At 40.7% G+C, this 27,334-nt stretch overlaps 2 protein-coding genes across 2 annotated transcripts in view; one reads left to right on the forward strand and one right to left on the reverse strand.

Annotated features, from left to right (window-relative positions):
- Positions 1-18,735, reverse strand: gucy2d (guanylate cyclase 2D, retinal). Its single transcript, XM_054754955.1, has 19 exons — positions 18,376-18,735; positions 15,987-16,986; positions 15,607-15,908; positions 15,158-15,530; positions 15,001-15,085; positions 14,816-14,921; positions 12,266-12,385; positions 12,115-12,195; positions 11,865-12,041; positions 11,637-11,793; positions 11,406-11,555; positions 10,587-10,735; positions 10,307-10,470; positions 8,254-8,446; positions 7,983-8,157; positions 4,640-4,738; positions 2,616-2,710; positions 2,467-2,549; positions 1-2,403 (listed from the first exon to the last, which is right to left on the reverse strand). The coding sequence occupies exons 2-19, from the start codon at positions 16,879-16,881 to the stop codon at positions 2,319-2,321; spliced, it is 3,489 nt and encodes a 1,162-aa protein (XP_054610930.1). The 5' UTR covers positions 16,882-16,986; positions 18,376-18,735; the 3' UTR covers positions 1-2,318.
- hsd20b2 (hydroxysteroid (20-beta) dehydrogenase 2) overlaps positions 17,316-27,334 on the forward strand; it is a 16,709-nt gene continuing 6,690 nt past the window's right edge. The window contains exons 1-2 of the mRNA XM_054754957.1: positions 17,316-17,504; positions 27,255-27,301. Coding sequence (XP_054610932.1) covers positions 27,296-27,301 — 6 coding nt within the window. The 5' untranslated portion in view covers positions 17,316-17,504; positions 27,255-27,295. The remainder of the gene's footprint in view (positions 17,505-27,254; positions 27,302-27,334) is intronic.

Raw genomic sequence — 27,334 nt, forward strand, 5'->3', positions numbered from 1 at the left:
ATACAAATGTATTCTTTTATTGCCTCTCAATAAATAGAACAATCATAAGAGGTACAATACATGAGAAAAACGTCCATGATGAAAGACAAATAATAGTTTTATACATCATATACAAATTATATTACTTGGTCACACACCCACACCCCCCTTGACATCATGGTGACGATGCAATACACTTCAAAAAAAAATTAGGATATGTCTATACATGTCTAACTTGTCCGTGAACCCCCTCAGCGGGTCACCGATGGGTCAAATATATTATGGTTTGGCCTGGCTGATTTCTTGACAAGAAATTGACATCTTTATGACTATCCATGTTCGCCGTATGACACCTAACGCTCTGTGGGTCGAGGTCACTGATGGGTCAAGTGAGGTGTGAGGTACTGGGGGCGGGCCTCAACGTGCACACAGAGTTGCTCTCAGTTCATGCAGAAACAAGCCTGATGGGCGGAGCGCTATAAGGTAATGATGACATCGCATGAATTTCTCATTTTTTTAACACAACATTCATAAATCGCCACCTTCCATTTTTAACAAGCTGGAGTGAAAAGGAAGTAGCGGAGGCTGTAAATTGTTTTTTACATAAGGAATCGGGTCTACTAAAATACAAGGAAGCCGTAAACCAGCTACAGAGGCTGAGCCAAGTACCTCTCAATAACTATATAATATTGATTGTGATTATTTTTTAAAAAATACATAAGAAATTGGGCGTACTAAAACACAAGGAAGCGGCAAAGCTACAGAGCTTGAAACTAGTGCCTGTGAATAAATATAGAATATTGATGTTCATGTTTTAATGACAAAGAAGGAGAAAAGGGAGCAACATTCACGCACACTCACGCACGGGCACAGAGACTGGGGCAAGAAGAGGAGGGTGAGGAGGGGTCGAGGGGTACGGGTACACACACACACACACACACACACACACGCAGAGAAATGGGGGGGAAAAGGAGGATCTGTTACGTGCTCGGGATTTATGAATTTTGAAATATGACATGTGAAACAGGACTTTGACCTCGAGTGTGTATGTTTTCCGTCCCTTTGATCTCAGAGTTATGACCTATGACCTATGACCGTTGGGGTCATGAATCAAATTTGGACTAAAGCGGCATCATTCTTTCTCTCACAATTTATTTAAATAAACACAATGAAGTTTCCATCCAAATGTTAAGTATACAGCCCACTAATGAATTTGGCAAAAAAATATTAAAAGCCTAAAAAAAAAATGTTGAAGAATGCTACATAAGTATTCTAAGAAGGTACATCTTTCACACATTTAATTCATGTGGATGCTGAATGCTGCTCTTAGCCCTTTAATGTGTACCATGTACACATTTATATACAGTAGATACAGTACATGTTCCCAGACAAAAAGAGGACGTGATCGTCATCAACTCGTCAATATATGTAGCATTTGCCTTCTGCAAGGGTGTTTGGTAACATGAAAATCAATACACACATTAATAAAAAAAAAAGAAAAATTAAAGAATTAATGCTGAACCAATATTTTAGAAATTAGAATTTTTGAAAAAAAAAACTGAATTAAATGCATCAAGCAGTCCTGTTGCTTAAAAGGTCTCCCTAGTAGTCATTTTCCCCCCCTTCTTGACACCGTGCAAACCAGCAGGTGGTGCCAAATGACTTCTTCCCAAGCAGGTCGGAGCTTTTCTTCCACTCACACAAACACACACATACACACAAACACACACACACACACATCAGTGACCTGGAGGGAGACATGCTGTGAAAAGAAAGCGTCTCAAAGGTTGAGCAAGTTATCGAACAACAGAGGAGAATGATGTTAATTTTGCGACGATGGTGATCAATGAAGCAGTCATCAAACACCTGCCAAGCAGCTAAGATATATGATGTCCTATTTTATTGCAATCTACCAGCTGGTACTGCACAGATATGACAAATAAAGCTGCGTTGTAGAAATATTTTTCCAGAGATGTGCTGTCTTATATTGGACTCAATATGGTATGTAGTCTATGAATAGTCTTGCAGTGTTTATAGAATATCGTCTTACTATAAATCAAGATTATACACACCAGCATTACATCGGCCCCTCCCTCTAACTGCACATACTTTTTAGACCATTACATGACATATTGTAATATTATGTGAAGTCTATTTGTGCAAATAAATAGTATAGAAGAGAAGAAACACGGGCGGTTGCATCTTTTTAGGTTATTTTTTGAACAGGAAGTCTTTTTTTTTTGGCAAATCCAAACAGGTTCCACTAATCGTAGCAGATGTTGTTGCGGTTCATGTTCCTCTTTTCACAATCAAACACACACTACGCCTTGAGCACCACCCTAGCCCATCTTCTTTTGTCGATCCAGGAACTTTTGTCTTCTGTCAGGAGGAATCTCCTCTAAACCGATGCCATGACTACTTCCCCTGGAAGAGGAATTGCAGCTTTTAGGGCATGTGATCACTCACCTCCACGTGTGCGTCACTTACCCTTGTAGGTCTGGAGGAATGGGCAGCGGTTTCTTGAAATCTTCCCTTCCAACAAGCCAGTATGTGTGTTCAATACCTTTTCCCTATTTCAAAGAAAACATCAACAAGTCGTGAGTGCTTATTTTTTCAGTGAGTTCGAGCCAACTTACCTTTAACTCTGTGAGACCTCGAACTTGAATTTTATATCCCAGATTCAAGCTGTTCAGGACGTCTACTGTGCTCCGGTTGACGTGGATTCTGTAAGCTACACGGCACACACAAATACACAATAAATGCTCTCATATTATTGTTATTAGGCATTCATTTTGGAAAATAGGAGAGGCGTCCTGTGTTTTCAACCACTTGGAGGCGGCAGACTACACACAAAAAATGCAAACTGGTTTTAAATCAACGTAAATGCCCCTGAAGTTTGGAAAGTGAATCGCTTCGAGACTCGTTGAGTTGCTTGTGATATGACTAGGGACGTCCGATACTATTGGCATAAAAATGAGATATCAGTTCATATCGTTATCGGTTTTTCTGCCGATAATGATACTGGCACGCAAGTGATGACGCTGTGCTCCGCACAGTAACAAGCTTTCTGGCTCAGTATTTCCGCAGTCTGGAATTATTTCCAAGATTTGCCACCTGGTTGTAAATATGCAATTTGCAATGATTGTGAAGTAAGGAAACAAGGCGTCTTCCTTTAATACACGTAATCTAATATCACACCTCAGGAGGAATGACTTGGACTCACACGCAGTAAAATAACGTGCTGAATGAGCCGAGTTTATAATTTTAATGATTGTATTAATCCAGAGTTTCATACTTTGCACTTTACTCTTTTATGGATGTTTGTGCCACGTGGAAATGTGCAGCTTTCCAAATGATCGTTGCCAGGATTCTAGAATCGGATTCTTATTTGTGAATTTATTAAGTCAAACCAGTCTTACTTGTTGATAGGAGATTTTAGTTGACTATTGGTCAAACATTTTTTCATGACTTTTGTTGACACAAAATGTTTTAAATAAATATGTCACTCTTTCTATAACTTCCATGGCATATTGCAGTATTTGCTCCAACAGTGTGTACTTGTGAAATACATCCGGTGGCATCACAGTAAAAGAAGCGTCATGTGTTCATTTATTACACAAGATGTCACATGACATTAGTTTGAGGGAAGAGCTGCTCCCTATATCGCTATCGGTTGATATCGGTATTGCTAATCGGTAAGAAAGACAATATCGAGCATCTCTAGATATGACCACAGAAGGCAAAGTGAGGAAAAGTGTGATGATGACCATAGATCCGGAACTTATTGCAACGAATGGCAAAGTGGTGCAGACGTCTCTGTCCTGGCTGTTCAGTACAAATTAATGAATACAGCTAAAGCGACAGGAACGGAATGTATACCCGAGAACGAGCTGTGTTTCGTCTTTATGTGAAGAGACTCTACCCCGCCTGTTGCCCAAAGTCAGCTGGGATAGGCTCCAGCATACCCCCGTGACCCTAATGAGGAGAAGCGGCATAGAAAATGGATGGATGGATGGATGGATGGATGGATGGATGGATGGATGGATGGAAGAGACTCGCCTCCCAAGCACAAGCTGCCCCGCACATTCATCGCATGTCATCATAAGGGAATGTGCTAATTTGTACATTATTAAAGTAGGATAACGAATACAAACAATACATTAAATGAATGAATTGTACTGATTGTTTTTCAGTTTTATTATAAACTGGTTAACTTCCTTTTACACTTCTATAACTGGCCTGTGCAGTTGGTTTTTTTCATGGTGATGGTTTGACCCTGGAACTGATTTAATTAAAAAATGTCAAATGAAATCATGATTTAGGAGTGTTCGTCTCCTTGAAAAAAGTGCCTTGCGTACTTAAATCCAAGAGCATGCAGAAGGGCGGCGGGGCATACCTGCTTATTTACACTGAAACTTCCAATTGACCTCTAATTCTGTTTATAGTCTTAACGGATTAGAAGGGACTCGTCGCCTAAAGCCCTGTTTAGCCTCAAGCAGCATGCATACACCTGTCCTCCTCCCCGTCCAGCTACAAAAACGCTCATTTCTTGTTCTTCTTTTGTCTTTCAGTAGAAAACAGTATATAAATGTGATGCATGATTAGTAATTATTATTAAAAGAAGCTTTCAGCATATGATGATGTTGTATAATACACTCACGCAAGCCGGTGGACTCCATTCGAGATGCTGTGTTGACTGTGTCTCCAAAGAGGCAGTACCGAGGCATCGTGAGGCCCACGACCCCTGCTACCACTGGGCCTGCAAGCACACGCACACACACACACACACACACACACACACACACACACACACACACACACACACACACCCCCACACACACACACACATACACACGTGTGTATTTTATTGTTCAGCAGGCTGTATTATTTTTATTGAAAAATGAAAGCTATACTCCATGACAAGATGAACAGCATTGACTTGTGCTTGATGCTGTGTGTTAATTGGATAAGTGGATAGTGCCGCACTAGTCCAGGAGTAAGTTCCAGACAAGGATGAAGCAGGTAAAAATACCTCCTTGCCTTAGCAGCTTGGGTTGCCTCATGCTTACCTCTCTGCAACCAGTCAGCTTGTTTTTTTTTAAATTATTTTACTTTACTTTAAATTCTCACGTTCATTTGATTTTATTTCACATCCATGTGCCCCATTACGAGCGACAGGTGAGTTTGCCATATGAGAGGTTGAATTAGGATTTCATTTTGGCCAAATAAATCCAGTAAATTTCAGAAAACTATGGAAAAGCTGGGGGATTCAAAAAATATTCAGAGTCGGACACTTTTCATGGGAAACTATGATAAAAAAAAACATGATTTATCTTTTAATTAGTCATATAATTAAAAATGATTCCATTGAACATCAAAAATCACATCAATGCCAAATTATAATAGAATAAACTTGAAAAATGTCCACACCAATTTTGAATGGGTCTGCTTGTTGCTAACCACTGGCTGCGCATTGTTCTTTGCGCCTTATGGCCGCGGAAGAGTGGGTTCCTAATTAAGTGGCTGTTTTCAACTTTGTTCGTCAATGACGTCGCCGTGGTTACACAGAATGTTACCAAATATAAACAGGGCTCTTCACCTCATTGAAACCTATCCAGGGATTTAACATGTGTTGGAGTTCTTTGCACGGTATTCAAGTGGTCCAAGTGGCCCATTTTCAACTTTGCTTGTCAGTTACGTTGCTGCGGTTACACCAGATTTTACAAACTATAAATAGCACACTTCCACTCATCGAGACCTATGCAGTGATATAACATGTGGGGGTTCTTCGCATGGTTTGTCCCACATTAGCTGCGTCAGAATAAAATAGAATAATAATGAATGATGGGCTGCTGTGCTTTGCTTACAGGCCAATACATCATTACAATTAAAATACAAAATAATCATATTATAATTAGGGGTGTCACGATCCGATATTGATATCGGGCTGATACCAGCAAAAAAAACAAGTATCAGAGTAGCGTTAACAGAGTAGCAAGGAGTAGGAGTGATGTCGGCCGTGTGTATTTTTTGTTCAATTCTGAAAAAGACGATGCAGCTGAGTGCAAAACTTGCTATGCACAAGGTTCCTGTGGTGGCACAGAACTGGGGACGTTTAATACAACTAAACTCGTCGCGCATTAGAAGCAGTGTTACAAGGGAAGCTCCCACGGGATGACAGGAAGTCATTAGCTATAACAGAAAAGATGACCAGCCCATGTCGGTGGTGGGTAAAATCGGGTTTAAACTCTTAATTCAGCACCTCAAATCTCTGTATATTATGCCTATCTGCCACTACATTGTGGATAAAATTATAAACGGGACAGTTTTTTCATACCTATTATTGCTGATTATTGTTCTCTATTGTACTTAATCAATACTTTTCTAACATCCTGTACTAGAAAATAAGTAATAAAAGTATGAGCGATTCGTGCTGATGTTGGATTCATATCGGTACCCGCCCATATTCAAGGCAACGCATCAAAAGTGAAAAAGTTGTATTGGAACACCCCTACTTATTATAGTACCTAATATTATATGATGATATGTTATGTTGTATTATATGACATAATGTTGTGTTGTGCTATATTAAGCTTTGTTATGTTGTGTCACGGTACAATATGTTACATAATGTTACGCTATGATATAATATTGATATACAGTCATGGCCAAAAGCATTGGTATGTTTAGCATGCCAATGCTTTTGGCATGACTGTATTTGTTTGTGTTAACTAACACTTCTACTCCTGAACATGCACCCCTACTGTTTTTTCTAATACACCACAGGGTGGCGCTGATATTAAACCCCACAGTTTGAGCCCATATAGTCATGGCCAAAACACTGGCATTTTTGGCATGCCAATGTGTTTGGCCACGACTGTATGTGATTATATCGTTAGAAGCCGAAAGTAGAAGAAGATGTATTATATGTAGAGCTGTCAAAGTTAACGCGTTAGTAACAGAAATTATTTTTAATTTAATATTTTTAATACTTCTTTTTTTTTTTTTTTTTTTTTTTGAGGCGTGAAATGCACACGTCCTGTTTGACCCTCGGCTCCCCGTGGCGAGTGGTGGCTGTGGTCACCCCGGTCACTCTCCGGCCACCCCACTGGCCATTTACACTTGTTGCCAACTTATGTGAGTAATGGTCTCACCTTGGCCACCCCAATGAAACATTTCTGGCTCCGCCACTGCCACACCGTATTTTGAGAAAATGCAGTTAACATTGAGCCACAAGCAGGAAGAAATATTGAGCAGAAATGGACAAAGAAAAGGGCATTTTGGATGGTAAGTTTAGCATCCAAGCGGCTCCCGCGACAAGACCGAAGTTATTTTTACCTACTGTCGTTTTGAGTTGAATTGTCACCGGAGTACGTCAAGTCTCAAATGCCACTTGCTGGACTCAGATGGAGCAACTGAAGAAGCTAGAGAAAGTGCTGGAGCACTGCAGGCATTTTTTACTGTCATTTATACAGAACTACCTTGGCATACGAGTGTCCCAACTAACAAGTGTTTTTTTATTGACGAAAATTTGGGTTACAAGCTGCTAGTTACCAGCAGGCATAGTCGAAGACAACTATGTAGACGGCTTGTGTCACGAAGGCGGAAGTGAGCGAGCACACATACACACGCTTACTTTATGTTATGCTACGCTACGCTACGTTACGCTACGTTAAGGTTGTCTCAGATTGACTCTGACTGCTTGCAAGTCATGTTGCTAGTTTGCATGTTCAAAGTTTTAATTAAATACTTTGGAAGCAACTGGTGGGCTGTATTCAAACGTCTGGTGGGCCAAATGTGGCCCCCGGGCCATAGTTTGCCCGCCACTGTTCTAAATGCATGCACATGTTGGGGCCTGCAGTAAGTAGTGTAATATAGGGAGGGATGCAGGTAGCATGGCAATTCAAAATATCCCTATTATTATTAATTTAGAAAAATGTCAAAATGATTCCAATGGAAAGTTTTTCTAGCAGGCCCACAGGAAGGATGCATGTGTTGCTCACCGGAGTGCAAGCCGATCCGGATCCTGACTTTTAGTTCAGGCATGTGTCTCATCTTGAAGGTGCCAATGCAGTGCAGGATGTCAAGAGACATGTTGGCCATCTCCGCTGCATGACGATTTCCATTCCTGTTGGGAACCCCTGAGGCCACCATGTATGCATCGCCAATAGTTTCCACCTTGAAAGCCACCCCGAAATATAAGGCAATGAGCAGTTCTAGTGCATAATGATGAAGATGCTGAACATGTAAGATAGATGACAGTGCAGCACGCACCTTGTACACGTCATGCAACCCGATGATGGCATCAAAAAGCGTGTAGAGGTCGTTGAGCAGGTCGACCACCTCGATGGGCTCGCTGAGAGCTGAGATGGTGGTGAAGCCAACGATGTCGCTGAAGTACAGAGTGACTTCATTGAAGTGCTCAGGTTTAACTGGCTTGCCTGTCTTCAATGCCTGGGCCACAGACCTGACAGAGGAGCACAGGAACATTGACTGACATACACTCCTTCTAACATCTAACAGTGATACAATGTAAAAGTCATTATGCAAGAAAATCACTCTGATAAATAATTCAATACGAAAATAAATATAACATAAATAGGGCTGTCAAAAATAGCGCGTTAACGGCGGTAACAAATTGATTTGTGGTGTAATTAACGCATACGCATCATGGCAAGCCACAGCTCTGTGTTATGATGGCAGACGGCGGGACAGTGTATCTCCCCACAGAGTCTGACGTCCTTTTCATAACTTTATTCTGACCTGAACACATCAACAGCAGTGCGATTCCAACACCATATATGTACAGTATGTCCTACTCCAAACAAACACGTCTCTAGTCCAGTCATCACTGCAACGACGCCTCCTCATTGTCACGAGAGAGCCGCGAGACGCACTCACGGACACTCTGAAAATCACGTCTTTATTATGCGCATATGTGTGGTCTAAATCATGTATGTAATGTATAAATAAAGTGAATACGTATGCTTGGAATTCCCAGAAAATTCACTCAAAACGTGAAGTAAACTTCAATGACATGGTGACTTTGAACGCAACTCCTCATTGCTCATAATAACACCTTTAAAGTCTTATTCAAATATTCTCCTATTAAAGAAATGACTGCTAGCTAAATAGATTTTCAGACACGTGTGCCATCTCTTAACTTGATTTACATACAAATACATATAATCCTGCCCTGTAATTTATCTTTCTTCCAATAAAATACAGTAAAAATAGGCTAATTTCAGACATAGTGTGACATGGTGATTAATCATGATTAATTAATTTGAAAACTGTGATTAATCTGATTTTTAAAAATGTATCATTTGACAGCCCTAAACAAAACCTTTTTCCTTATTTCCACTGCCTTCCTAGGCTGGTTGGCTAGGGGAACGCACATGGTTCTACGGGTTTATATTAAGGCTTGTGACATCCATTTTGACTAAAGCTTAAGCTACTAAATACAATTCCTTGGCCTTTAAAGGGCTAATTTAACATGACAGTTTCAGATCCTGCATACACATAGCACATTTTGTTCAAATAAGATGACTGCATTGTAGTTTTTGTTGTTGTTGTTGTTTTTTTCCATTGAAGAAAATCCAAGTTGACATACTATGTCAAAAACAGGAAAATGCATGCAAACATAAATGTAACCCTGGTGGAGGTAATAAGGTGTGATTATGGCGCATGCATTGCTTCAAAAAGCACAGTTCTGATATTAAGGGGACCTTCATGATAAAATCCTACATGTCAAACTCTCGTATTTTGCCCTTCTTTAGTATCGCCCTCCCGTTTAGTTTCCTGTAAAATTCCTGTATTTTAACTGTCATCACACAAAAAAATCCTCTCCGTTAATGCAGGTGACAGGGTGACATTGTCCATGCTTGAGCTTGAGCCGGTGACATGCAATGAGGTTCATGGCTGGGGAGGCACTGACTCCTTTAGAGTTTTCTTATGTTAATACATATTGCTCATTAAGACCATAACAAAAAAAAAAAAGAGAATAATTCCCCTTTGTTAAAGAAAAAATTATTCCCATAGTCCCATTTTGATAAGGTGAAAGACATTTGTCCTCTACTCCAGGACAAGCTTTGTTATTTTGTTGGACATGTCTGATCACCTTCTGTGGAGCTTGGACATATAATCCTCCATCTTGACAGTCAAATTCATTCCTTCATTAAGCAGAGCGTAAAAATATCTTTAACACATTTGACTTGTTGCTGACTGTACTTCAGTCATGTTAAAAAAACCTAATCATTTTATGTTAGCATTTTTTGTTTTTTAGTTGTCTTTATTTGAGTTACCTCCCCTGAGTGTGTCAGCTTACTTGGGCAACATCTGAGCCACCAGGGCGTCCGTCTTTTGTCTCTCCACCTCCAACTCCTCTGTCCTCTCTCTGATCAGATCCTCCAAGTTGGAGGAATATTGCTCTAACATGCGCAGCATTGAGTCGATAATATTGGTTTTCTTGCCTTTGGAGATGCTTTTAAACTGTGCACACACAAACACACAAACACACACACACACACACACACACATGTACTGTTACACATGTACTGTTATAATTTCCTTTAGACGCGAAGCTTTCTTTTTATATATGTGGTTACCTGTTTAAAAATGTCTTGAAATGTGGGCCTCTTGTCGGGTTCTTCACTCCAGGCCTGCTTCATGATCTGGATGACGTCCAGCGGGGCCTCATCCACGGACACAGAGGGCCGACACAAAGGAGGGGGCTCTTTGACCTTGCTGATAATCTCTGCCAACACACACGCACACACACACACAAATAAATAACAGCAATGGCAGATGCATGTGCAGATTTACTGTGTAACATTTATCAGTGCACAGTACTACAGCTTGTGTATGATTCATTACAAAACGTCACAATTAAAAGTGATTTTATATGAACAGAATTGCTCAGGTATTTCTTATTTCCTGGTCAAAACGTTCACTTGTTGCTAGGCAGAATTTGTGGCCCATAATAACTTTTTCCAATGCAGGAATAGGAAGTCAGACAAACGTACACTAAGGAAATTCCACAAAAAAATAGCACTATAAAGGATTATTATTTGAAAATAAATATAATATGATAATATTAATAATAATATAATAATATATATTTATTTGAAAAGAAATGTATTTATACATATGACTTTACCAATTGAATCACTGTTCTGTATTAGATATAAAACACATTACCACAGGAACTACAGGTTTATTTGAAACTACAATGAAAAGCACATTTAAATTACAGCACTGTATTAAATATAAAAATATATAGTTAACAAAAACAGCGTCATCTGCCCTGCATGCAGATCTTTACTGACAGTCTCTTGTGCATGCTAGCGACTTCATGCATACCGACATAAAATAAATACATAAAACAAAATACATGAAAATGCTAATGCTAATGCTATATAACTCACCTTTGGCTGGCATGTCCATCATACAGAAAGGTGCAGAGCGGGAAATAATCTCTTGTGCAATGATGGAAAAGCTGTAGACGTCTCCTTCAAAAGTGCCCCTTTTCCTCATGGAAGAATTGCGCAGTAGCTCAGGAGCGGTCCAGAACAGATCTTTTCATACAATTTAAAAGTTACATTGAAGTTTTGTACAGGAGTTACTACAGGAAAATGATGACTCAACATTAACCTCACCTTCAGGCTTTTCGGCATCTATGTTGATGCTTTGGGCACACAGAATTTCATTGAAGCCATAATCAGTCACCTTCAGCACAAAGCGACCGTCCACCACGCAGTTTCTGGATTTGAGGCGTCCGTGAATGATGCCACGATTGTGTAGGTACTTCATGCCCTGTTAGGAACCCGTGTGTGAGTCATGCACTCGCATATAAGAAAAACAGTGTTATTTTATTTCTACAATACCCGGATGAGATCCATCAGCAGGGACGACTTGAACATCCAGTCAAGACGCACTTCCTCGTTGGTGAGCAGGTCCTCCAAGCTGCCTCTGGTGCAGTGTTCCGTCACCACCCCGAAGATTCCAGAGTCAAAGAACAGTCCCAGGAAGAGATTGAGATTCTCATGCCTCATGTCTCTGAGCTGCAAGTTAGTTAGTAGCACACAATTAGAACAACATTCCAATACACAACTTCCGCTTTTCCACAAAACACACCTTGATGAAGACTGACTCCGTGCCGCCACTGATGCATGATACAGCTCCAGGTGGGCCTTTCTTCAACCAAACCCAATCCCCCTATAGGACATGTCGGGAGCAATGATTGACGTGTTTATAAACACAAATAGGACTCGTGTGTCCACCTCACCTCAAACACAGCAACATTGGAGCTGTCTGGTGTGGAGGCCATGTAGCTGCGACCAGACACTGAGTGATGAGGCGTCTTCATGTCCAGCTGACTTTTCAGGATGCTCTCGTCGTTCAGCTTCTGCTCTCAACAACACATCAAACAAAGCACATAATTTAGAGGTTATTATTGTATATATTTAAAAAGTATTAGAACACCACAAATATGCGGGTGATCCCGTTTTGCAGTTGGGCAGTCTGCGTGAAGTCAACAAATAGGAGTGCGTTGATGGGAATTTAGAACATTACTGTGGTCAAAGGACTGGCTCACAATCGATGCTGTACCTCATCCCACATGCGAATGTTGTTGAGGTCAGCGTCTTCCACAACCTTACTTCAGGTCTTGTTTGGTGCATCCCCAAAGTGCTCCCACAAAGTTGGAAGCGGAGAATTGTCCAAAATGTCTTTGATTGATTAATATTAGCTCGTTAGGGCAAGGAACCATATTTGGTACCTTAATGTTGCCACAACACTATAAGACAAGAGGACCATGTGCTTTCACTCAGCTAATCAGTAAAAGTAATCATAATAATAAAAAAAGGTATCAATATACAGTAACAACAAAACCTATACTATACTATACCTACTATTTATACATCTTATATTGTATATATAAGTATATATTTGCATATATTTTAATTAAGTCATGTGAAATACTGTAATAATTTACTGAGGTTAAACATTTAGAGGAATTACAAATTAAAAGATTGACTTTACTGATTCCCATACAAACATTAAGCTAAGTATTTTTTTTTTTAGAAAAATATCACTCAAAAAAAGAAACATTAGATGTTGTTATTTTATTTGTAACATTTCATTATTGTTATAATTGTATTTGTATTATTTAATTAATGTTTATTATAAAATATTTTTTTCTTTATCTTTTATAACTTTTAGAATTTTTAACACTGTGTTTTGTGTTTTACTAACAAAAGGCTGTTCGGTTGGCAAGCATATCAAGTGAAGTCAACATTTCATTTTTGCTGACCCAAATATAAGATGACCCTGAATATAAGACAACTAGACCCGTTTTTGGAAATATATTTTGAAGAGAAAATCAAGGACGAAAGAAATTAACAAGTTTTTAAAAATCATGACAATAAGATAACAACTGTAAACACACACAAATGCCATACGTACTCCTACTCATTTTATGTAAATATGTAAATATACATACCTGTAGTTCTGATCTCCTTTCTATGCTTACTCCTATACCTTTTTTTGACTACTACTACTACTACTACTACTTTGATTACTTTTCTTTGTAAAAGAGAGAGTGATGTTAGACCGGTGTCAAATTGTCATTGTCCTCCATCTCCGCCACCCATCTATGACGGCATCCGCAGTTCTTTGCTAACGAACACAGCTACGCCACAAGTGTCTGCTTTCCTTATTGATCACGGCTGCAAAATAAGCCAAAATGGAGCCAAAGAACGTTGCAAGGGCCAGCACTTTGATAAAGAAGGTGAAAAACATACTGAATTCAAGAAACGACTCATGATAAAATATGAAGGTGGTGTCTGTGTGGAACTGGAAGAGGTGGCCGGGGACCGGGAAGTTTGGACTTCCCGACTGAGACTGGTGCCCCCACAACCCGTACCCGGATAAGCGTAAGAAAATGGAAATGGATGGTGTCTGTGTGAATCTCGCTGCCTTGTATCTGTCTATGTCGACAATCAAGGCTCTTTTATTCGTTATTTACATGCATTTCATGCTCTTTTCTGCATGTAAAACCATAATTGTAAAACTATTTTCCATCCATCCATTTTCTATGCCGCTTGTCCTCACTAGGTCGTGGAGCCTATCCCAGCTGACTCTGGGCAAGAAGCAGAGTACACCCTGGACTGGTCGCCAGCCAATGGCAGGACACATATAGACAAACAATCATTCACACTCACATTCATACCTATGGACTATTTAGAGTCGCCAATTAACCTAACATGCATGTTTTTGGATGTGGGAGGAAACCAGAGTACCCGGAGAAAACCCACGCACGTACGTGGAGAACATACAAACTACACACGGAGACGTGTAAAACTATTTTAAAAACTGTAAAAAATTTTGGGTGTCCGCAAACGGATTAATTGGATTTGCAACTTGATTTGGTTGATTCGGTATGAGTCGGACCTTCTGGAACAGATTAATGATGCTAACCAAGTTGCACTCTTATTTCTGAGTTGCTCGACAGTTGCTTGATGACTCTGCTTCAATGATCATCAACATCTTAAAATTAGCAACAAGTCCATCTCTGCCATTTGGTAGCTTGCCCAACCTTTTCAGACATATTTTCCCAGCCGCTCTGGTATGTGTGAGTGACAGGAAGAAAAGCTCTCGCTTGGGGAGAAGTCGTTTGGCATCACTTATTGGTACTATATATATTTCTAGACCCTGAATATAAGACAATGCCACTTTTTCAGAAATCTTTTGAGGAAAAAAATATAACGTGTGTGTGTGTGTGTGTGTGTGTGTGCCAAGACTTTTGCCAAAATATTGTTCATGGCTAAGAACTCACCCGTTTGCTGATTTGTGTGTTGATGAAGACCAGGTCATCCAGAGTCAGGACCACTTTGGTGGATGTGCCACCACCTCCAAAGGTGAAGCCAACTCTGCCGCTCCTCCTGGATAGACAGTTGGAAATACACAATGGAATGGAAACATAGTGCATTGCATGCGATCCAAATTGTCACCTTTACATACTTGAAATGTATGAAGATGTTTACAGCACCCCCGATCACCATAGAGAAAACAAGAAAAAGAAGGAAGAGAGAAGCCGAGTCCATTCCTACGGGAAGAGAAGAGCCCTGAGTTGATGCTACTGGAAGGCATACTGTGATGATCCTGCATAATCACTGACCTCCAGTGCAGGCAAAATAAGAACTGAACCAACAGCTGGAGTCCTTATAAGGGGTGCTTCCCGCAAAATGGATGGATCTGCCAAGATATTTCAAGCTTCCAATCTTGCCATCTGTGTGTGCAGCCTCCAGAACATGAGTGGAGTAGAGGGAGTTGCCCATGCCGCTGTAGTCCAGCACTACGTAACGAGCTTGCATGCCTTCACCGTTTCTACCTGCCCTTAAGTGCTGATTAAAGCCCTCGAATTCAAAGCCTCCCTGGCTGGTGCTCAGGATCTCACCGGTCACCCAGCGGCCGCTCTTAGCGCGGGCCTGCTCAACGGCCATGGCTGTGAAGTACATCATATTGTAGATGGTGCCAAAGAATGGAGAAACCTGGAAAGGGAGACAGGTGGCGATTATGTGCTGATGTGCCCTTCCTGGAAGACATGCACGGCGAGACAGTTCTTACGTTCTCTGGTGAGGAGCTGCTGCGAATTTCATAGTTGTCCTGAGCATCTTTGAAGGCCTGCTGGAAATTTCGCTCTCCAGAGTCCATGGTGATGGTGAGCACCCCGTCGTAGGCTTTCCTCAGCCTGGTGTCATTGCCGAGGGCGTAGTAGAAGGCGTCGTTGTATGGGAGCGAGTAGAGCAGTGTGTCGTACGGGATAAACACGTAGCCGCGGTCGATCAGTCGCATGGCTAAAGCTGTAGTCAGAAGTTTGTACTGGGCTTGACCGCCAATCAGGACAGAAGGCATGCACATGATGACCACTGCAAAGACAACATGGTTTGACTAGCATGGAGCTGATTTTATAAATAATCTGTCTTTTCTGGTGTAAAGAAGCTCACCTCTAACCCGATCTGTGTCCCGAACTTTTGTCAACGCTCTCCTTGGGCCATCGCTGTCCGCCCCCATGGTCTCCACAGGCTTGACAGGCAGGCCCAAAGCCCTCAGAGATGACGCCAGCTCATGTCCTGTGGCCTCCCAGATGTCACTGTCCTCTGAAATGATGGCCACGTGGGCCCAGCGGAAGTAGCGTAGCACTGTGAAAAGAACATGTGAGGACAACGGCTGTGGTCGCAGGAAAGTGGGATAAAGCCCTCCTTCTCTCATGTTTGGCTTCAGGCAACTCCAGGACAGAATCCCAACATCCCATTCTTTAGCGTACAAAGCAGCTGAGGTGCAGTATGCCGGGTTGGCCGGTCCCAGGAATGCCGCACCGTAGCCTTCCAGCTCAGCAAAGCGGGCAAGGGCGCGGGATGACTTGCAGTCTTCATTGATCAGCGTGTAGTCGTACCAGTAGCCTTTGTTGAGGTAGGGGTCCTTGTTGATGCGTGCTGTGGCAAGGCGTGCCGCCAAGTCCGGAAGGGCTTTAGAGTATAAGAGGTCACAAGTCCAGGGTCCAACCAGGGCCACCTTGAAGGTGGTTGCCCAGGCTTGACATGGTAGGGATAAGATTAGCAATAAGGGTATTAGAAGCCAGCTCACCTGCCTGCTCTTAAAATGCTGCACTGGGGACAATGGCAACTGTGGTTTTAACAACGCTGGTGGCATGAACAAGGAATTAAAGAGACTACAATCTCTGCCATTATTAGTCCATATGTGTCTTTCTCTTCTCAATTTTAAGCAGTCCTGCTGCCATCGAGGATGGTAGGACAGGTTGTGCAGAAAGCGAGGGTCTCTGTGACTTGCCATTCCCCTTGTGCAGCTTTTGGGATGTCCTCTCGGAGGGAAGGTTGGCATGGCTTGCGGTGGAGTGACAATGGGTGGATAAGAAATGTGTTCGTTGGCACTCGGCGGCCTTTGAGTCCTACGATGGACAGCTGTCGACGAAACTCCGAGCCATCACTGCCTCCACAGGAAAAAGGGTAGAAAGGGTTAAAATTTGCTGGTACCAGCCCCATTCGATGATGAATCGTGACACTAAGGCAACGTTCACACTCCAGGGTATGATGCCCAATGCCCAATTTGTTCAAATCCAATTTTTTTATGTAGTCGTTCACATTACCAAAAAACATGTAACCTGTAAACGTCCTGGAAGTGACGTGCATGCACAAAAGCACTAAGTCACATGCATTCCCGTGTGTTTATGGAAGTAAAGATTGCTGCAGTGTGTGCACACTGTGCTCTCCTTAACACATTTGTGGCAATTTCAAGGATTTAGTGCAATGGGACGCAATATTTTCTCAACCAAATGATTCAGTGTAGGCGATTAAGAACAAAGAGGGCAACAATTTTGGCTATGGCAGTTCGTGGACAACTTTCTGCGACGTCTGTTCCGGTTTTGGTGGCAGGAGTGGTGGGACGTTGCCGTGAGCCACTTTACTGACACATTTTAAAAATCAGAAGAACTTTTGCCTACATTGGTGAGTACCTTTATCCAAGTCTTTTGACAAAACATCACTAATCTGGAGTAAATATAAATACATATGGGAAATACAGTCAAACTAGCACCATCCCCTGGTTCTGGTGGGAAACTACACCCTCCTCCCCTCCATACACAAACTTAGACACGAATGTGCCTCTCCCTGCACAGTTTAGTTGCTCACAAAGACATATACTGCACACCTGTCTCATGGAGAACACTGTCCCTAAAGTGATGTTCCTGATGTAGAATTACTGGCATGTGCTTAGCAAGCCTATTAGCGATGCCGGGGCTACGGAGGTAAATCTGTCCATCCAATGGCAATGTATCAAGATCTTGTCAGTCATTCAGACGAACCCACTGAAAATCTCCTCCGCATTTCTGAAAGTGGTCTCTTAGTTCGCTGATTTGTGTCTGAAATGATCCCCTAGTGTGATCAACACCAATATTGACTTAAAAAAGACCTTACAGCTTCAACTGAAAATTATATTGTATCTTGTTTGGTCGCATCTAAACCTACGATTTCTCCTTGAGGGGCTTATAATATTTGTATAATAGTACTGTATATAAGTACAGTATGTGTATTGTTTTAAATGAATGTTCCTGCATTGCAAACAATGTAACTTTGTTGCATGGCTTGCTGGTTTCATTCAGTTGAAATGAATAAAATGAACAGGCCACTTAAAGTGACAAAGTTGAACAGTGGTGGCTTAACAGATGCTAATAGGCTCATAGAAGCCCTGTTTCAAAATTTAAGTAGATAAGTCTTGACAAAAATACATACACGTGTGAAGGTACTAGTCAGGGTTTCCTCGAGTAACGTATGCTGCAAACTGATGATGAGACAATTCAATAGAATAGAAGGTTCTGACCTGGAGTTGTTCTCTACACGGGAGCCATGTCAGTGTTGCACGCAGTCCCAGTTCCAGCTTATTATGAAAAAGTATCATAAGTAATCCAATAAGAAAAAGATACGGGAAAATGATCTGGCTTGATGTTAGATGTCCTGGTTACAGTAATTTTAAAAATCCAAATTCCCACATTTCCATTTGTCAAATCTCGCTTGGCTTCTTGCTGTCCCAAACTGGGACTGGGACCCTCCCCAAACCTCAGAGTGATGGCTGATGCATGAGAAGAAGAGCGAGCTAGAAAAAAAAAAAGTGGGGGGGAAAATTGCAGGGAATGACAAGAAAGGGAATGGATGGGGAGGACTGTCAAGCTGGGACTTCTCAGCCTTCTTTAGCTTTTAATCCATAGTAGTGTGGGAAGAGTGAGTGTGGGGGAGGGCCCAAGGAGACGAGGTGAAAGTTGGGAGTGGACACAGGTGGAATTCAGGTGGGACATTTAGGAGGCGATGCCCGTCGGAATCGACATATTCATTTGCCTTCTACACTACTATGAAAAGGTGCAACATATAAATGCTAACAGCTACTTTCATTTATTATACTTGAGCATATTTGTAGCATCATATAAACCTAACAATGTGTTGTACTGCATATCGTATAATATTTTAAATGTAGATATTTTGTGGACAACCTAATTAGCCTAATAAGCTAATTAGTTACGGAGTACACTGACTGCCAGAGAGAAGTGAGAAGTTACTAGAGAACTGCAGGTATTTTTAAAATTGTCTTTTATACAGTGGTAATAATAATATAATATAATATAATATAATATAATATAATATAATATAATATAATATAATATTTGTATTTATTTTGTTAATTACTTCTAGTATTGTTACAATATTTTTTAATGAATGTCTTTCACTGTACATTTTTTCTTACTGTAATGAATCCTTTTTTTCCTGATTGGCTGGCAGAAATCATGTGGTCACCTCACAGTGTGCCAATGCTGGCTCCATTATGCAGACCCAATAGCGTAGTTCCTTACTAAAGCACGTACACTTCACTTAGTTTTCCCGTTATAGCAAAACATCGATGCACTTTCTTTCCATATGACCGGAAATTGCACGGTAAATGATGAGTTTCAGAAAGAACGAGCGGCCAAAACTTAACATAAGCATCTTCCACGTGGTCGTGCCAACACAGGCTTAAGTCATTGAGGGCCACATCACAGTTATGGCTGCCCTGAGAGGGCCAGTTGTAACTGTCAGTAAAAATGAGCGTAAATATGAACATAACCTCATGATATTATTACACAATTGCCCATGCATTTGATTATTCTAATTTTACGAACAAACTGATGGATAACTTGCTTTGAAACGAGAATGTCACGGTGACATGCAGACAGTCAAGTATTTATTTACTTGATAACAAGAAAATGCTTGGAATATCTTCTTGTATGATCAGATAATATTCAAGTTTAGAAGAACTGCACATGGTACATTTTTTCTGGCAAAATGAAAGAACAAATACATTGACAAGGACAAAAGTGTTTCACATAAAGTGACGTGGCGGGCCACATATGGTCCCCGGGCGTTCAGTTTGACAAGCGTATATATAAATATATATATATATATATATATATATATATATACTGTATATAGTAATTCAACCTCTATGTCAAGTCCACATTTTGAAAAAAAAGTCCGATGGGCCAACATAAACACATTCCTTATGGCTGCATTGTGTTACGGTGGAGCTTTAAGTCCGTGGCTCTCCTCCACATGTAAGTGTGAGGATGTTTGTCCTGACTTGCACATTGATAGCTGCCTCGCTGCAGTAATGAGATTAGCCAGGGGAGGCTGTGCTAAACTCATCTTGCTGCCTGCAAGCCTCTTAGTGACATGGCTAACGGCACTGTCGCAGATCACCGCAAAGGAAGGTTGGACTCCTTCAACTAAGAGGCAGCGTGTGCCAAAGCGCAGGCAGCATGGGCAGCGTTCAACACTTCTGAACTGAACTTAACCTATGAACCTGATGTTAAACACAGACAAATCTTCTTCCTGACTTGTCCTTTAATAATTAAAACCAACCAAGGTGTGATATGACAGAAGACCTTTTGACAAGGCAGCTGCCTGGTTGCATGACTTTTTAAAGAACATCCCTCCGGGAATTTGTTACTTTTTAAGGGGAAGATTCGTGTCACCAGGAATTAATCAAACAGCCTGGAGGCGGGGCCATAGAGAGGCTTAGACATTTGCCTCCATGTGACCTTACTTAATTGCTCAAGTGAATTAACATGTGCATCCAAGACTGTAACATCAACACACAAAAAGCATGTCAGAGAACAATGCAATAGGAGCTCAGTCTGTGTATGAACACTGCAGACATACGCTATCTTATCAACGTGTATAACACAACACGCAAAACTGTGTCAATGACATCATATAACCTTAACCGCCACTGTATTTCCTCATGGACACAGTCCGTGGTCTCTTTTACTATCACAGAAATACATCTCCATGCTTCCCATGGGACAAGTCAGTCTTTACAACCACTTTAATTTGTGCACTTCCATGTTGTTCTGTTGTGTTGTTGCTGTGGTTCCCTCTAGTGGCTGATGGGAGTTTAGTGAGTGATTTTTCTTGGGGAAAAGCAGCCCCCTATCAGCCACAATCATACTTTTTGCAACCTACCATTGGTAATAAAAAATAAAAAAACAACTCGCAATGTATACAGAATACATAAAGGACATAAAATAGAGTAACGAAAACACCAAAACCAACAAGAAAGAACAATCCCTTACCTTTATTTCTGTGGATTATGGGGAGGAGGAACTAGGAGACGTGTTGATTCTGATCTCCCCACCAAAGCTCAAGCAACCTTTCCATCTCAATAAGGGAGGAAGGCTGCGTGCAGAGAGGACAGTTGAGTTTGCTGATGTTGTTTTGGCGCGGTTGTGGCCGACAGCAGCCTGTTTTGTTGTTGAAGTAACAAGACAACTTGATCGACAACTTCCTCGTCATCCTTACAACGTCCAGGTAGACGTTACAATACCGTCTTTATCCTCAACGATGGTTGCAACGGTGAGTGTTGGAACCAAGAGCGCAGCCAGTGTTGGTGGGCATTTCACTTCTCTCTAAGCTTTTTATGATGTTTAGTTTCACTTCCACGGTGATGGCTTTACTTTTCTTCGGTGCACTGCCAGCAAAAAAGCATAGTGTACTCTTTGGCGCGCCGTGACTAGTTCTCGAGCAAGTCTTGTGACCAAAATTTAAATTCATTTACGGAAGCACTATTTGTAACGTCGTAACACAAATCGCCATGAAGCGAGGACCGCCTCTACATGTATTTAGGGTTAGAGACCAAACTTGGAGCATATCCAAGTGTGACCCGCCCTGTTTTGCACTGCCCGCATCGGGGCTCGAACACAGGACCTTCGTAATGGGAGGCGAGAGCGCTGACCACACGGCCAAAAGCACGGACTGTCGGCCGCGTGTTCAGCGCAGCTCTTAAGGCAGAGGGAGTGAGGTTTTACCAACGCACACTTGCACAGCCTCACAGGCTGGCATCCATTACACAAGCAGAGTTAGAGCGTACAAGATGGGCTAAAGATTGGTCTCAGTTCTGTTCAAGATGTTCTCCTTAGACACAATTTTTCCTTGCCTCTGTCCCCAAAGCACTGGAAATGAATCAATCCCACTTATGTCAACCATGACACAGCCTGTACACACAACAATATTGTCAAAGTGGCTGAAAATTGGCTTTGCAATCACGTCTGGGCAACTTGGTAGGGACTCACCCTTTTTGAGGCCACCATTGAGCCATCATTTTTGGTGGAAGGCAGGGCCAAAAATGTAAAACCAATGACTAGCGACAGTATCTCACAAAAGTGGGTAGAGTCCTCACATTCCAGCAACCATTCTTACTACAGTATACAAGGTGTGTCAGAAATGTTCCAGGACTGGTGTCACAAAATCTACATTTCAAATCCAAACTACAAGTTTTCACCTTCGAAGTAACCCCCCCGAGGGCCTAACACACTTTCCAGGCCTTCTCTGCCACGCCTCCATCCACTCCTGGAAGGATTCTTCCGGGATCCTCCGCAGCTGCATCGTCACGGCCATCTTGATGACGTCCACGCCTGTGGCCTATCACCAACATTATCATTCAAACATTTAATCAGGAATATTTTCAGCTTATCCGTGAGCAGACGCTGATTTTCGTGAGAGAGGACTGTCTCTGCTGATACGAAAACATGGCAGATTGTAACCACCGTAAAAAGATTTATTCCTCACGTGTCATGCACACATTCACAACAGCGCAGAAAAACACTGTTTAGCACAGATCATTCATTTTCATTTATTATAAGGATTTTATTGATCCCGTAAAGTAGTGATGCCCAACATTTTTTCTCGTGAGAGCTACTTTTACTAAATGAAAATGACCAAGAGTTACTCATTTTTGTAACATTTATTTTCATAGCTTATCTCAACCCAAACAAACCCGATATGCTTGTTTTACCAGAACACTAACAAAATGCTGACATCCACAACTCACATTTTGTATTTCACAATGCATTCTCACGTTATTAGCTGAAAACCTGAATGAATAGCAGGCTTGGGGACACCTCATGTGGTGGTGGGGGGCTACCTGGTGCCTGCCCGAAAAGTCACTCAGTCATGGTCTTAGGCCTTGCATCATTGCAGAGCACTTGACCGTAATCTAGGGTGCATTCAACCTCATCCATCCAAGTTTATCGTATGCTCTTTCAACTTTCTTACGTCTTTTCTTAGTGCGCAAATGTAAACATTACAATACACACTTATATGACAAGTAGGGCTGTCAATCGATTAAAATATTTAATCGTGATTAATCATATTTTGTCCATAGTTAACTCATAATTAATCGCAGCGAGAAATACGTTTTTATCTACAATGAGTAGGGATGTAAATCTCTTTGTGGTAAACGACTTGATACGCATCTAGGTACACGGATTAAGAGACGAATCAAAAACGATATATTTTAAAAACAGAATGAGATTCGGTGCAGTGTACAGACAATGCGAGTGGATTCGATGTGATTCAACGGCTACGTTTGTTGATGTAGACATTAATCTTAAATTCTAAAATAAAGAAGCCAATCCTGTAAAAGTGTCATTCTTACAGTATTTTCAAATGTGTAAAAGAGCACCTCAAAGACCCAGGCAAACTTTCAGGCGCAATTATTTATCTAACCATATCAAATTTGATGTAAAGGATATGAATTTTGGAAATATGGGACATTATTTTATTCCAAAAACAGACAGTTAGAAATCCCCCAGTTTTTGCATATTTAATGAGAACGGTGACTTGTCCCACTTTGTTCGACGGTCCTTGAATGCAGCATCTAACTTTCTCCCGCGCTCCACAGATAGACTACTCTACTCTACTACGACTGCTATGTTTTTCTTTCACCTCACATTTGGTGCCAAATGCTGATACTATGCAGGAATGCATAAGGGTAAGATTTGATGACATTACTGAGTGCTAATGTCAGTTTTCCATCCATCCATCCATCCATCCATCCATTTTCTATGCCGCTTATCCTCATTAGGGTTGCGGGGGTATGCTGGAGCCTATCCCAGCTGACTTCGGGCAACAGGCGGGGTACACCCTGGACTGGTTGCCAGCCAATCGCAGGGCACATATAGACAAACAAGCATTCACACTCACATTCATCCTTATGGACAATTTAGAGTCTCCAATTAACCTAAAATGCATGTTTTTGGAATGTGGGAGGTAAATGTCAGTTTTACACAATAATAATAATAATACATCATAAATAAGATAAATTAGATCGCTATTGACACAAGCCCCCAAATAGAAGCTAGCAGCTCGTAACCCACATTTTTGCTGAGAGTTCAAAGCAAAAAATAATCCGAGAGACGGCTCGCCTCTAAAAACACTTGTTAGTTGGGACACTCTTATGCCAAAGTACCACTGTATAATGACAATAAAGTAATACAGGCAGTGCGCAAGTAACGTCTCACTTCTCTCTTGCAGTACTGCAACTCTAAACACAGCGACAGCAGATACAAAATAACTTTGGTCTTGTGGGGAGAAGCCATCTGCCGGGGATTTGAAGCTAAACTTATGATTCAAAATACCCTTTCCTTTGCCGATTCCTGCTCAATATTTGTGGGCTTAACATCCACCGCTGCGTTTCGGTGTGGGCCGAGGGTCAAACAGGCCGTGTGCAACATGTTTTCATCAAAACTTATTGTTTTATCTCCATCAAAGCCCCAAGCAGTGTCATGTACTGCAGTTTTGCTTTGTTATGTTGTGATTAGATTGCCACTGCTTGTTTTACTGGGTGGGATGCTCAATAGCACCATTTGATGATGACATGGCGATTATAAGCATGCTTATCACTCACATGGGCTTTTTTTTTTTTTTTAAATGATTACCAGGGAAGACATTTCAACTGTACTGAGTCAGTAGGGCATCCATGAGTACAAAAATAGTGGGCAAAAAGGTAGCAGTAAACTGCATTCTTGTTACTTTTCTGTGAGCTTTTCAAATTCATTAAATATAATGACAAAAAACATCGACCTGCATTAATTTAAATTCTAATTATTATTTTAAACAAATGCAATCTTATACAAATATAAAATAATATTTATTCAATAGAGACATATGAATTAAAATTGAATGTTTTAATTAAATTAAAGATAATTCATATGTGAATTAGAGACTCAGACTCGTGGTCACCTTTTTAATGGATGTGTATTTGTAATTCTATTTTTACTATTACTTTTTATCATTTGTCAGTTTTATTTGTCTCCATGCCCTTTATTTGTACTGTACCTTGCAGAATTAAAAAAAAAAAATCCACATACAGTATATTGCACATATTATTAGTAGTAATATTTTTCCCCTCTTTTTGCAGCTTTAGAGCATCAAATTTTAAGATGTGTTTGAATACTGTAATCCTATAGATTCTGTTCCCAACTGAAGTAAATGTACTGTATGTGGTAGTCTCCTACCTCTCATGGCTGTGGTGCACAGTAAGAGGTGGAGCCAATAAAGGAGGAGCAGAGGTAATCTTGGCACACAAATACTGTACTTATTGATGTCTTGCATAGAATTATAGACTTTGTTCACAGCTGGTCCACAGGCTAAAATGTCTTCCCACGACATCCTGGTCATCATTGGTGGATTGACGTTTGTTTTCTACTTGCTTAAAACGGGATGGAAATGCTGCTGTGGCTTCAGAGAGTTTATTTTATCTCAGTTTTGGCAAATGGATTTAAGGACCTACGGGCAATGGGCAGGTAAAGTTCAAGATTTTCAGTGTTCATTTATACAAATCTAAGCGTGGCTGATTGTGTGGTTTATTGTAGCCCATGTGAGATACTATGTGCTACTTGTGCAAGGTGATTATTTTGTGACCAAAAAGCCAAGTTAGTGCAGCGAAACGGGTGCAGAAGATGCTTCTTTTTGGAAAGCTGCTACTGCTAATGTTGTTGTTGTTGAAATCAAATTTTAACATGGCATTGAGGAGTTTTCTGTCAATAAGGACACGTCTGATGATCAAAGTCATGTCATTCTGTCTTTTAGTAAGTGTAGTAGTACGCAACCAGGTTTTGTGTAGTTTGGTTTTCGTCTAAGATCTTCGCTAACATTTTACCTTGGTTTTCATGCACTGTCTCCATTTTTGTACAATATTGAGCGTAACAACCTCCCTGTACAAAATCCAGTACCCGAACAAAGCACCCTATCACTGTCTCTGCATTTTTTATTGCGTTCGACTGCTAAATAATAGTAGTGTGTCGGTCGCGAATGAATCGGCTCTAAGAGCCGGCTTTTTTAAATGAACGACAGGAGCCGGCTCTCGTCATTGGGAGCCAATTAGTTTTTTCATTGTCTTTTTTTTTGTTTTTTTTGTTAAAGGCGAATGTCATTGGTTAAGATGTGTGGCGGCGTCTCTGTGTCCACTCTGAGCAGGGGGAGGGGCACGGTCAACCAAACGCTGTGGTGCTCTTTGAGCCGATTTGTTCGTGAGAAATTTGCATGAAGAGATTTGACCTATTTTGACTTAATTTGACAATTGTGTTGGGTCTTTGTTTTTGTATTTTATTTATAATATAACATTATAATATATTTTTGTAGCTGCTCATTGAGGTTTAAATAAATCCATTTAAATAATAAACATTTAATATCATGTGTTTTTTAGGGCTGTCAAATGATTTCAATTTTTAATCAGATTAATCATGTTTTCCAATTAATTAATCATGATTAATCACTATGTTACCTGATATTACCTTATCATATTACCTTATCATTTTCCTATGTATTTTAAACTAGCAAAGAGTACATTTGGAATACAGTAAAAATGTACATGTAGAACAGTAAATTACACTAAGTGATGCATTTCAATGTAACTTGTAAGCATGTTCAAAATAAATTCAACAATTACCATTACCATGTCTGAAATATGCCCATTTTTACTGTATTTTATTGGAAGAAAGATAAATGACAGGGTAGGATTATATATATTTCTATGTATTAGCAGCACCAAATTAACTTAAAATTTTATTTAAGTTAAGAGATTGCACATATGTCTGAAAATCAACTTAACTAACGCTGGTTTCTGAAAAATTGAGCAAAAAGGCATTTCGTAAAAGGAAAAATGATGAAATGCTGATACTAAGAACTAATAATAGCACAAAGATTTGTCTTTGAATATATTTTTTAAAAAATTGAAGGCTTTCCACAAAATTTTAAGTAACAAAGCGGCTCCCCGCATCCTCTGATTTTTCAGTTTGCGGCCCTCAATGGAAAAAAGGACACCCCTGGTTTGGACACCACAGTTCCACAAGTCTATACAATAGTCCTGAAACATTTCTGTCCTTCCTCCCACAGTTGTCACAGGAGCCACATCTGGCATAGGTAAAGCATACGCCATGGAGGTGAGTCTCTAAAATGCTGAAAAAATGCTAAAT

This window comes from Dunckerocampus dactyliophorus, chromosome 16, assembly GCF_027744805.1.
Source record: "Dunckerocampus dactyliophorus isolate RoL2022-P2 chromosome 16, RoL_Ddac_1.1, whole genome shotgun sequence".
Lineage (NCBI taxonomy): Eukaryota > Metazoa > Chordata > Actinopteri > Syngnathiformes > Syngnathidae > Dunckerocampus > Dunckerocampus dactyliophorus.

Excerpts from the sequence above, each read along its gene's own strand:
- gucy2d (XM_054754955.1), bottom strand. The coding sequence starts at position 16,881 with ATGCCAACCTTCCCTCCGAGAGGACATCCCAAAAGCTGCACAAGGGGA. Across the intron at positions 12,386-14,815 it reads ACACACAAATCAGCAAACGG|AAGCTGAACGACGAGAGCAT; the intron begins GTGAGTTCTTAG and ends TGTTGAGAGCAG. Across the intron at positions 11,556-11,636 it reads AGATGCCGAAAAGCCTGAAG|ATCTGTTCTGGACCGCTCCT; the intron begins GTGAGGTTAATG and ends TTGTATGAAAAG.